We start from the raw sequence: 12,867 nt of genomic DNA, 5'->3' as shown, positions 1-12,867 counted from the left end.
CAGATTAGATAGTGCATCTATTAAAAAAAACAAATTTACCCCAATATGGTTCAGTTTTGAAATTGTGATTATTTTTCCAAGTGTAAGGATACTTTTTTGGCTCTATATAGACGAATCCAACGAGCCAAGTCATGGTCAGGATTTGGTCGGCCATTTTCGGGTCCCTGCTTGCAGCAACCTGGTGTTTTGAGCGCCCCATTGTGCAAATAAAAGCCGCCTAACACCTAGAGTAAGATGCAAGGACGGGGAGGGTTAATAGAATAATATATACAATAGAGATAATTCCGCAGGTAATCCCGTCGCATCTATTCATACATAGTCCTTTTGTTCGCAAGTACATCCATTTGGAGCGAATGATATGGTTCAATGCATAGATACCGTGTGTAGTTAATCCGATTATTATGTCACTTCAACAGCGAATAGACCATGTAGAAGCTGTGTGTTTTGCCGAAGGGAACTGTATTGTGTTGTAAACTTTAATCATTCATTTGTCTACCTGTGTTTTCGCGGAAGGTGTAAAACGGGTGATGGAATGCAGTTTAAAATTTCTGCCAAGGCCGAATCATTTCACATTTTGTGTGCATTGTAGCCGACGGGGACCCAACTAAAGGTTGCTAGTCAGGTGTAGGAATGTGTGAATTTGGATTCGTCTATAGTCTATATGTGACATGATCAAGGGGAATGAGTCACATGTCGACCCTGGTCGAAAACAAGATTTACATATGTGTCTAAAGAGGACATTTAGATCTTTCAGAAACTGAAAACCCCATGTTGATACAGCTTTTCTTTGCCAAGTTATGTCAATTTATCAATTGCTGAAAACAATATAAAACAAAAGAATTTTAACACTTTCTTTGCCAATATCTCAAAATCAATATTAGCGACATCCGACTCATTTCCCTTGATCGTGTCACATATATCTACCTCAAGTCACCGAAATTCAGCATGTGTTGTGTTGGATTAGTGTGGTTTCTTGCGAGTACATGTGCGGCACATTGATCACGAAAGCGTAACGCACTCAAGTAACGCAGCTAAGCTAATGCAGAACACGCGAACTTCAAAGCTTGTGCCGGTGGCTCGAGGTACATATCGTCAGCCTACTACGCTAAATACCCAAGTCATTCTTACATGTTTCTCATTTGCCATTTTGATTTTCTGAGTAATAAACCCATAATTCATCAAATTTCTAGCCGTATTTTTCATTAACTTGTGAATACATCTCCTTTGGCGTATTCCACAAGTTAATGAAGAATGCGACTGGAAATTTGATGAATTATGGGTTTATTACTCAGAAAATCAAAATTGCAAATGAGAAACATGTAAGAATGACTTGGGCATTTAGCGTAGCAGGCTGACGATATATAGACTATAGTAAGTCAATTTTCAAAAATGCCTCCTTTGGCCTCCATGATGGACCAAATTGTGTCACATATGATCATTCAAATTTTGCTCTCTTTATCATCATCACAGGTATATTGGCTTTCAGCATGTTTGGCATACCAATGGTAGGAGCAGATATATGTGGATTCAATAGTAACACTAATGAAGCACTTTGTCAGAGGTGGACTCAGCTTGGAGCCTTCTACCCGTTCAGCAGAAACCATAATTCATGGTCTTGTCCCCCAAAAGGCACAGATACTCCATGCAGGGTAAGACTAACCCTATAACTGAACACAAGGTTTTTTTGCTATCGGAAGGGAAAGAAGAAACAAAACAGGAGAGAAGATGAAGAAATAAGTCACTTGGCACCCCCAGGATTCAAACCTCGGACCCTTCGCATGCCACGCAGAAGATCCCCAGCATGTAGCCACACAGGTGACGTTGGCCCGGCCAACGATTCCCTGGGTATATATGACTTAGGCTGATTGTGTCATCAAGTCACGTGCAATAAGTGCACAAGCAGTGGTTTTAATAGCGAGATTTGGTGAGATCTGGTTCAGTAAGGGCTAAGTTTCAGGCGAGTGGGGCTGATGGCAGCAGTCAGATTTTTCAAGTTTTAGCCATTTAAGGTTGATCTTAAGGGATCGGATAGCAATGTTTTCACATATTTTTGTGGGACCTTAGAGCATATGAGACACACCAAATTGCAATGCAAGGAATATCCTGATGATGTCAAATAATGAAATTTGCGATATAACACAAATTTTACAGCAAATTTGCCATATTCAGAATGCAATTTGGTGTGACCAATCCCTTAACCCTGGAATTATGAACAACTTTGGGGCTAATAACTGCAAATTTTTTGGCCTTACGTATATAAAATTATACATATTTAGAATGGCAAACACTTAACAAACCCATCTGGGGGGTCAAATTTGGGCAAAAAAAATCAATTTTGGAGAAAATCCTCCCAAAAAAACTATTTTTTAACCCAAATTTCGGGCAGCATAACAAAAAAATTATTAGGTTCTAAAAAATCATATATTTATGAAAGGATTTTTAATTTATTTGAATTTTAACCAACTTTGGGAATTGTTCACCAAGAATGGTTGAAAAATGCTCAATTTTGTAAAAATAAATATAAAAAGACTGACTTTTGTTTAATTTTTCTTCCCTTTCAGCCTCAAGACCCTACAGCTTTCAGTGAAGCCATGCAGAAATCATCTCGTAAAGTTCTACTGACTCGCTACTCTCTCCTGCCCTATCTCTACACACTATTCTATAGGGCTCATGTCAATGGAACAACTGTGGCAAGACCTCTATTCTTTGAGTAAGTACATTCCTGCCCTCTCTCTCTATACAGTTTTACCCCTAAATGGCACTTTTTAAATCATGATGTTAAAAAAACGATTTTAACACTACTCCCTATTCCAGAAAAATACAGCACTAATTTTTTGGGATAAAAAAAAATATTATCCTGTTTTGCCAAATGAAATATAGCTAAATCCTAATCCTTTAGTTAGTTCTAACTGGCAATAAAAGAAAAAAATTAATATTTGGCCAATTTTTGGAATTAAGGGCCAAAAACATGCGTTTTTAGGGTGTTTTTCGTATGCTGTAACAATCAAGCCTAAAGACTTGTACTAACACTAATTTCAGTTTATGCATTCTAGTTTTTGGAAAAGACATGTTTCATTTTTATAACCAATTATTTAATTATAGTAACACAAAAAAGTGGGAATTAGAGTAAAATTGCAGCATCTACATGTACTCTAGATTTTGAATGCTTAGACTTGTTACAAGTCTTTGATTTTTGTGACTTGATTGTCAGAAAACATGCCAAAAATGCATGTTTTTGGCTCTTTTTTCAAGAAATTGGCCTAATATTAAAATTTTACTTTTATTGCCAGTTAGGATTAACTAAAGGATAAGGATTTAGCTATGTTTTATTTTGCAGAACTTAATCATATTTTTTTAATCCCAAAAAATTAGTGCTGTATTTATCTGGAATGGGGAGTAGGCTATATATAGGTATGTAGAGATTGTAAAGATTTTTAAACTTATTTTCACTAATTTAAAGTTCTAATCATACAGAAAATGTAATCCTAAATGGTAATTGCTGAAATGTCGATTTAGCCACAAATGGACCCCTACATGTTGAAGTAGCCAAAATGGATCCCTAAATATTGACAAATAATTTTTATTGATGAGGATGTATTCTCGGTCAGAGTTGTTTCATTCATTGCACTTAAGGGATCTGGAATGCGTGTTTTGAGCGTTTCGACAGTATTTTTTGGGGACATGAGAGCACATCAGACATATCGAATTGCATTCTGAATCTGAAGAATATCATTCTGATATCAAATAATTTTCATTTTTGAAATTCACGATATAATACAAATTTTATGACAAATTATTAAAATTTGATATTTTTCACATTTATGATGTATAACAGTCCTCGAAGTTAATTTTATAAATCTAATGATATATTCTTAAAGTGTATGTAGCTGGGAGGAAAAGCCGACGATCAATTGAAAATTTTGACCTTTCATATTGAAGATATGGATTTTTCCCAAAAAGACCTAATTATTTTTAGTGTTTTGGGGAAAAAAAATCCATATCTTCAATACGAAAGGTCAAAATTTTTAATTGATCGTCGGCTTTTCATCCCACCTACATACACTTTAAGTATAAATCATCAGATTGATAAAGTTTACTTGAGTACTGTTAAATATCAAAAATATCAATTTTAATCATTTGCCATAAAATGTGTATTACATTGCGAATTTCAAAAATTAAAATTATTTGATATCAGAAGGACATTCTTCGTATTCAGAATGCAATTCGATATGTCTGATGTGCTCTAATGTCCCACAATAAATACTGTCCAAACGTTCATACCCAACCCCTTAAAGGAGACAGCCATCACAAAATCCCTATAGTTTGGTTTGTACAAGGCCTTACAGCTCCAGCTAATTTTCTCCGCATAGAAAAACACCAATTTGCTTTTCCTCTTGTGATTATTGGGAGTTTATTCCCATCATAAGAAATCAAACTTTTTGAATTGTTTCACCAAGAGGTATTTATTTTTAAATTATTTTACGACATATTTTGTGATTTCCCTTCGTTGAGTGCAGTGGTAAAATGTTCCCGTTGTGCACGAGATGGAACAGCCAAATCCCGCAAAAACAACCAATGTGATGATGCAATCTACTGTGTGTGATGTCATGCCGACCGAGAGAATAGCACTTTTATATTTTTAAGTGACCCCCCGCCCCGGCGGTCCCAAACATGGGCGCACAACTCAACCCCTGCTATCCAATTGTGCACATCAGAGAAACTATATACCATTCACAGGCTACCTGTTAATGATTGCAAATTACACTAATATGCATTTAATGGTTGAAAACAGAATATGTATGTCCGCATTTGCATTGTTCTGCACATGGGTCCATGTTTGGCAGCGGTTACAGGTAGGGGTGCATTTGTAAATGCCTCCAAGCGAGGACCTACATATGGATACACACAGTACAACGAGGACACACCTCCAAACGAGGACATCCTTGGTTTGTTACTATGGCCATGATGACGTAAGTGATACAAATATGCATATAAGATAAGTCCCCCATAGAGGGTATAGGACGGGTCACAGTTGGATAGTAAGTTGTCTGGTGTGTCTGTGTGAGGTCCACGGTGTGTCGATTAAAAACGGTTGTGTGAGTCCTCGGTTAGATCCTCGTTAAGTCGAGGTCTCCGTTTGAACGTATTTACAAGCAGGGGTGTGTGTATGTGTAATGTTGTGAAGTTACCAATTATATTCATCGCATTATTTTATTCCAGGTTTGCTAATGATGAAACAACATATGCCATTGATAGACAGTTCTTATGGGGCCCTGCATTACTTATCAGCCCAGTGCTAACTAAACGTGCGACCAAAGTACAAGCTGCTTTTCCTAAAGGAGTGTGGTATGATTTCTATAATGTAAGTGTTTATACGTTATCTGGGTGTAGTGGAAAGGTGGTATGAAGGAGAGGTATAATTGAGATACATTTCCAGACTTTTTGGTGTAACAATGGGTAGCAAAGTTTTTAACAGAAATATTAGAAAATTAGTATATTTTTGGGCATTTTGTTGTTAAATTTGGTATAATTGGGGCACAGTGTCAACACCTGTATTATATTTTTTCCATACAGCTCAATACTCCGCAGGCCTCCAAAGTTTTCGGCGACCTTGGAGAACCACTGGACCTATTATGAAACTTCAGGATCATTCACAGTTAATTTTAAAAAAATTACGAAAAAATTACAGTTTGTTATCCTGTATATGCAAACCATTAACTAATGTTTATTTCTTCATCTATCACATATTATAGATGCATTGGTTTTCCATGCATTTATAATATGTGAGGAGATGAAGAGGTAAACACAAGTTAATGGTTTGCATATTAAGGATAACAAACTGTAATTTTTTCGTAATTTTTTTCCATTTTTTTTTCAAATTATCTGTGAATAATCCTAACCCTTCAGAATAGGTCCAGTGGTTCTTCAAAGTTGCAAAATACTTCTAAAAAAAGGTAAAAAAATAAATAAAAAATTGTTTTGAGTTTTGACAGTAATACTTTGAAATTTTAAGTTGTGTTTTTTTTTTAAAAGGATGTAAATTTTTTATAAAAACTGTTCCAAAATAAGGCTCAGATTGCACAAGAGAGCATCTAAACCCTGAGAGCTTCCAGGGCCCTTAAGCGGGCCCTGGACCCTGGTCCGTTAGGATTTCAAGCGCTTGCTCTCGTGATGTCCGCTTCTGCGAACATAGGCCTATTTCAGTTATTTCACAGAAAATTTTCAGCACTTGTCATTAAGTTCCCAGACAGCAGAAAATTTTCTGGAGGCCTGATACTCCGTTGAAATCAATATTCTATTATTGACACAGATAAAGAAAGTTTACATATGCATTGTGTTATAGGACATGCACCTGGAACTTACTGAATGGGCTAAACGTGTTCCTTTATACCTATAAAGTATAATAATGTAATTCTCAAAATTAAATATATCACAATTTTTACTTTGGATTTCAAATTTGTTACTTTAAAAATGCAGTAAAAGATATCCACAGCAAGCTGCAAGACCCCGCTAATTAGTGTACTGCTTTTTGAGTGAGTGTACTGGAAACAAAACCCTGGTTTTACCTGAAAACAAATTTTTTTTTTTTGTAATAGAAACATCATATGGGGTACTAGAGCATGCACAAATCGTAATAATGTGTAGAATATAGAAACGCTGCACAGTATCTCATATGATAGTCATGGTATGCTTAGCCTGAGTCAGCCTATCTCGAACAAAATCGCGATGCGTAGCTGTTAAAAAACGAGAGGATTCGCTGTACTATCACTGCAATTTTTAACACGAAGATATAGGGATGATGACGATGTGTGTGGGGGGGTGATTTTGGAATCCCAGCCGCACATTCTCTTGGTCGGGCTGACGTCACACTAGCCACTAGGGAAAAACCTTGTTAAACTTGTGTGTGTATGTGTAGTTCCTTTTTGCTGAGCTGGTTGCTGTGTGCGCATTTGTGCAATCAAGATACACTGAGGTACTGAATATACTGTAATTTTCGCGTACATTATTTCGAAGTTTTGATAATTGTGCGAGTTGCAGTGGCGTAGCTAGGGGTTGTGTCGTCCGGGTCTAAGGATACATAATGGCGCCACCCCGTCCCCTAAAAAATCTTGAAACAATTGCGCGCAGAGAAAATTTGCACAAATAGACCTACCATTAATTAATGTTGGTTATAATTTTGGTCTTAAATTAATGTAAATGGCTATATTTGTGCTGAAATGCGTGTGAAGCGCGCAAACATTTTGAGTTTCATCACTAGGAGGGGGCACAGAATTGATGCTGAATTAGTTAGTTCGGGGCCCCCCTAAGGTGGCGCCCAGGCCATGTGTGTTCATGTTGAAATTTGAAATATGCGATATACGATCACGGTTGGATCGAGTACAGCTGTTTAAAGATGCGTTCCTATTATAGTCTGCCCTGAAAGTTCATTGCACCTACTTATTTTGTACACATCTTACAAGCGTTCACAATGATTCACACAGTGTATTTTTTTATTTGTCAATTTATAGGGGACACGATTTTCCTTCACTTCCACCACTGAAGTAACCCTCCAAGCACCATTAGATCATCTCAATCTACATGTACGCGCTGGCTACATACTACCCATGCAAAAACCTAATATCACTACCACGACTAGCCGACTCAATCAATTTGAACTATTGGTGGCGCTGGCACCCGATGGCTCAGCTTGCGGGGAGTTGTTTTGGGATGATGGTGATAGCATTGGTAAGTGATTATGACCTGTGTCTGTACTGTTTTAATGTCCATTTTGTCGTTGAGTAGGAAAACCTCCTATGTGTCATTGGCCCCTGAACATGCTTAAAGCAAAACATCCTATGTAACCAGTTGGCAGTTTTGTTTTAAACATGTTCAGAACCACAAGCACATAAGAGGTTTTTCCTGCTATAACGACGATTGATTCTGCAAGACTTTGATCAGTAAAAATTTTAAAGGGCCTTTTAATCCGAGGCAGGGTTTACTCATTACGTGACTTTTTACGCACCTGTGTCCAACAGTTTTAAAGGGTCTCATTTTCATAATATGATGTTGTCGCCATCTTTGTCAACAAAGAAGGGATGCTTTAGAGAAGGCACCAAACTTTGGAGTTATCTGAACATCCATAATCCTAATATAGATATTTTGGGATATTTTGCTGGATGAATTTGAAGCAGAACTTGAGTGGCAAAATCTGCCCAATTTATCCCTTGTTTGTTTTCGTGTGTTTTCTCTAAATTTTCTGCAGCAGAAATCACTAATTCTAATTCAGTTGGTGCGTCTTGTCAAGAATACACGCAATTTGATTGGTTTTCACCTATACATTATGACACAATAGTAGATAGTCATACATGTATAAGACAGCGAGCGCGCCAACACGCAATGGCAGCACGCTTGTAGATCCTAAATGATCGCGCGATAATGCATTCGCGTAATATACATACTCGAACTAAGAATGCGGTTTGGCGGCTTAGATGTTCAGGACGGTTTCGATCATTTAAAACAACGGTGATGTCCTGACAAAAGTAACTTTATTTTTTCTGAAAAAAGGCAGTTGAACTTATGAAAATTATACTAAACTGACTAAAAATGAGAATAAAAGATCGTAGTAGATACCGGCTGAGCCAGCATCCACTACTCAAAATATTGGCCCGCCCATCCATTATGACATGATATTGGATAGGCAAATGACAAAATCCTCTCTTTAATTCTCTTTAGCCAGTAGCTATACACCATTCAGGGTAGCTTTTACATTGTATTATGCCATTTAGCAATACAAAATTAATTTTTTGTGATGCACCACTTTGGGTGTATTTCACAGATTGTCACCACGAGAGATTAGCGTTCGGTTTAGCATTAGGGTTAGGTTCAGGATTAAGGGATTTGGGTTTGGAATAAGATTGTGATTTATGGTGCCGACCACTAATCTTAAGTAAATTTCTTTCATATGCTTCATTTTTTTTCCGAATAGATTCAATAGACAAAGGGAAGTACACATATATGACATTTGAAGCTATATCCAGCAATACCATCAAGTCAGCAGTAACAAAGAAAGGCTTCAGTGGACCCAAGATGCTGCTAGGATCTGTCACCGTGTTTGGAGTGCTCAGTAAACCACAGGATGTTAAAGTCAACAATGAACCTGCAGAGTACACATATGATGCCAGTAACAAGGTATGTGTGTTTTTGTCCCCAGCAACAGTACCGTAAAAACTTGATAGTTAGCATATGTGCTTACTATCGAGCGATTTTGAAAACATGAAATTGTTCCAAAGTCTGGTGCTTTACCAACTGAGCTGATGGGGTTGAGACACAAATTTGCAGGTTTACTTGTTCGTATATAACTATGTGGATGGGGTTCAAAAGCGCTCGATAGTAAGCACATATGCTAACTATCAAGTTTTTACTTTTTCATTCATTGGTGGGGTCTTCTTGAAGCTATTCACCATTTTCGGTAAATCCCATAAGCCTTTGCGAGTACACCTGAAAACTTGTCATTTGACGTCACTCTGATCTGCGCTGATGTGTCCATCGTTTACATACATAAAAATATTTCTATAGCGTTTATTGAACATCGTTACTGGGTATTGCAAGTTGGTGTGACGTCAAATGACAAGTTCTCTGGTGTACTTGCAAAGGCTTATGGGATTTACCGAAAAGGTGAATTGACCCATAGTAGCCAAAAGGAGTATCCCATCATGCTTTGCAGTACCATAATAAAAATACATGTGCCATTGAAAATGTACACAGAATCCCTCACTTGAACTTTCAATTACTCACTTCTGTTGGGGATGCTTAGACTTTTGTTTGAAAAAATATGATCCCTGAAGTATTGTGCTATTATAGGTTTCAATATTTAAGTGGCTCTTTTTTGTATACATTTGACATGGCAAACAGATCCACAGCAATGCATGATGGGATAGTCCCTTCAGCTGCTGTAAGTCTATTGACCTGTGATGAGTTGACAAGTTTGGCTTGGGAGTTTGGCGCAATATTGCCTGTTGAGCTCAAACTTTGAATGCTGGAAAGAGAAATTGACATGCTGCAGTTACCTTAAGTTTGATCTATCCATCAGGTATCGATTATACACTGAGCAAAATTTGTCGTTGGGTAGGAAAAACCTCCTACATGTCATTGGCCCCTGAACATGTTTAAAGCAAAACCTCCTATGTAACCTGTTGGCAGTTTTGTGTTAAACATGTTCAGGGGCCAATAACAAAGGAGGTTTTTCCTGCCCAACAATGAAATGGAAAATTACTGTTGGTTGTTTTGAGTGGTATTTGAAATGCAATGAAAGGTTTCAAATTTTTTTTTTAGCATCTCAGCATGTAACATATATAAAAAAGAAAGATATCATGTATATCTTAGGCCAAAAAAGAAAAAGGTTTGTCTCAAAGCTTGCGCGCGCGTTTGTAAAATCGTGTGATTTGGAAAAAAAGAAATGCGGAAATTTTTTTTATTTCAAAAAAAAAAATTTTTATAGTTTTTACCAGAAAAATTCGGCGAAAATCAGATTTTTGTCCTCAAAATACCATCAAAATACCAAGTCGGCAACTAAAAAACTTTCAAACAACTCGTGAGCTTTGAGACAAACCTTTTTTTTTTTTGCCTTATACATCTATATTGTACGAACTGCAAAACACTGAACACCAAATAATTCCTGTATTTTTCCCCTTTGCAGGTGCTGAGGATCAACTGTTCCACTAAGCCCATTCATCTGGAGATACCATTCCTGGTGAAATGGACATTACCAGAGGTTAGCACAAAGGAACAACCCCAAGCCAATGATGTCAGCGGCAAATCAAAATCAGCTCCTCTTGGTCAGGATATCAACAGACACGCAAAAAAATAAACATGGTGAGAAACGAATGATAACGGAAAAGCGCAACAAAGTGGGCAAAGAGACAGGAAATACGGCAGATATAAACAAAATAAGAGAGGAAGAGCAAAGCCATTTAACAAAAAAGAAACAAGGGGTCAAGAACAAACTTAGTGATTCTCCTGGAAAACAAGAATTTAAAAAAAAGTTGATAAAAAAGATGAAAGATAAAAAATTGAAATCTGGGCTTCAGAAAGATCAATCATAGTATTCAAAACTATTATTAGTTTCATGTGTGCTGACGATGTATATGGGTTAAGAGCAGTGCACAATAAAATGTCAGTGTTTCTATTTTTTTTTCCTTTTTCCTTGGTTTTCTTCTCTGTTTTTATATTTCTCTGAATATCATGAGAAACCTGCTATGTACGCAACTTTTTAAGTTGCTTTTGCATGGAGAGTTAAAATACTCGCATGTTTTTCACATCTGTTTTAGATGAGTTCTGAGTGCTGCGTAGAGTCTATTTACGTTGAGCGGTAAACCAGAACCAGAACAAATCTCTGTTATGTAAAGTAGTAAGCTTGCTTTGTCTGTAAAAAAAGTCTTTCAGTAAGATGTTTCTTTGTAATTCTCATTATAGGAGAATAGATAATTATTTTTTTAATTCAACCCTCAAAAAGTTCATGAAATAAAATGTATAAAAACGGAAAATGTTTGTACAGGGCAAGTTACATGATTTGTCCCCAACTTTGAAATTTTTGAAAACCCATACACCTGCTATGGAAGTCATGACCTTATTCTTCTACATAGGGAGTTTGAAATGCGGTTACCTGAATGGGTGACTCCATTTGAAATCTTCACCCCCTATGTAGGCGATTAAGGTCATGTCTTACAAAGGGGCGAATGGATTTCAACTGAAATAGCCAAATAGCAGAATTTTGTATTATCTGAAGGGCAACCCTGGGGGTTAATGATTTTTTTTTAAGTGGTTTCTTGTATTATTTTTCTGATAATATGGCATGCATTAGTGGACTTCCAAAAACAAATTTTAATTATAAAGGACAGATCATTTGAACTCGCCCTGTTCATTATTTAGTATGTCAATTAGCAGTCAAGTTAGCTCAATCGATAAGGCATTCAACTTTGGTGAGAGAGGTTGCGGGTTTGAACCCTGGTGGTGGTAAAGTATGCTCTCATGGAAAATTGAGTTAACTTGAAATTCCCCTGGACAAGGAACTTACTGCTAATTGTCTTGACTGAAGAGGTTCATCAGGTCTGTTAATTAACAGCTGTTTAGAGTTTATTTGTCAAGACCAAGTGAAAAAGCGTCGTTTTCTGCTGACAGTTTAAGCCAGAAACCTTCTGCTTTCTCAAAGCATTGATGATGTTATTGATCCATCTGCTTGGAGCGGGAAACTTGAGACTACTTCCGGGAAAACCAAAACATCCGGTCAAGTTTCCCGCTCCAAGCAGATGGATCAATAATATCATCAATGCTTTGAGAAAGCCAGAAGGTTTCTGGCTAAACTGTCAGCAGAAAAATAAGTTTTCACTTGGTCTTGACAAATAAACTCTAAACAGCTGTTAATTGTCTTGTTGTAATCCATACAAAACTTGGGGAGCTGATCCTGGTTGCGATGGTTATTTGTGGAATGTCTAGGGTGTGCGCTCCTGAAGCAGGAAACTACGCTTTTTTATGTACCAACATAGGTAATCAAGACAGAGTCTAGCCTTGATTAATCATAATTTTAGTTTTTGATTTAAAGAGTAATAATCATGTTGATTAACAAACAAATTGATGTGCATTATAATGTGTAATAGAATTCTATTTAATGGAATCATTACCTTTTAAGCTTCCTGATTCCAACATTTTTACAGTACTGTTTTATATAATATTATATGTATATGTGTTGAGAAAAATTGTGTTAAGAATAATAACATATAAATAAAATGTTGACATTTATATAGCGCCTTTCACATGTATCAAAGCGCTTTACATTTATTCCGCCGTCGTTAGAATATGTCAGCTGCCATACAATGCCCAAGGCATGCTCAT

At 36.8% G+C, this 12,867-nt stretch overlaps 1 protein-coding gene across 1 annotated transcript in view; it reads left to right on the top strand.

The window, feature by feature from the left end:
* LOC140164929 (lysosomal alpha-glucosidase-like) overlaps window positions 1-12,140 on the top strand; it is a 52,994-nt gene extending 40,854 nt beyond the window's left edge. Inside the window, exons 13-18 of the mRNA XM_072188327.1 lie at window positions 1,471-1,649; window positions 2,562-2,710; window positions 5,221-5,362; window positions 7,509-7,725; window positions 8,966-9,168; window positions 10,676-12,140. Coding sequence (XP_072044428.1) covers window positions 1,471-1,649; window positions 2,562-2,710; window positions 5,221-5,362; window positions 7,509-7,725; window positions 8,966-9,168; window positions 10,676-10,846 — 1,061 coding nt within the window. The 3' untranslated portion in view covers window positions 10,847-12,140. The remainder of the gene's footprint in view (window positions 1-1,470; window positions 1,650-2,561; window positions 2,711-5,220; window positions 5,363-7,508; window positions 7,726-8,965; window positions 9,169-10,675) is intronic.
* Window positions 12,141-12,867: the final 727 nt, after the last annotated feature.

This window comes from Amphiura filiformis, chromosome 11, assembly GCF_039555335.1.
Source record: "Amphiura filiformis chromosome 11, Afil_fr2py, whole genome shotgun sequence".
Lineage (NCBI taxonomy): Eukaryota > Metazoa > Echinodermata > Ophiuroidea > Amphilepidida > Amphiuridae > Amphiura > Amphiura filiformis.
Note: the sequence above shows the minus strand (reverse complement) of the source record. Positions and strands in the feature narration are given on the sequence as shown.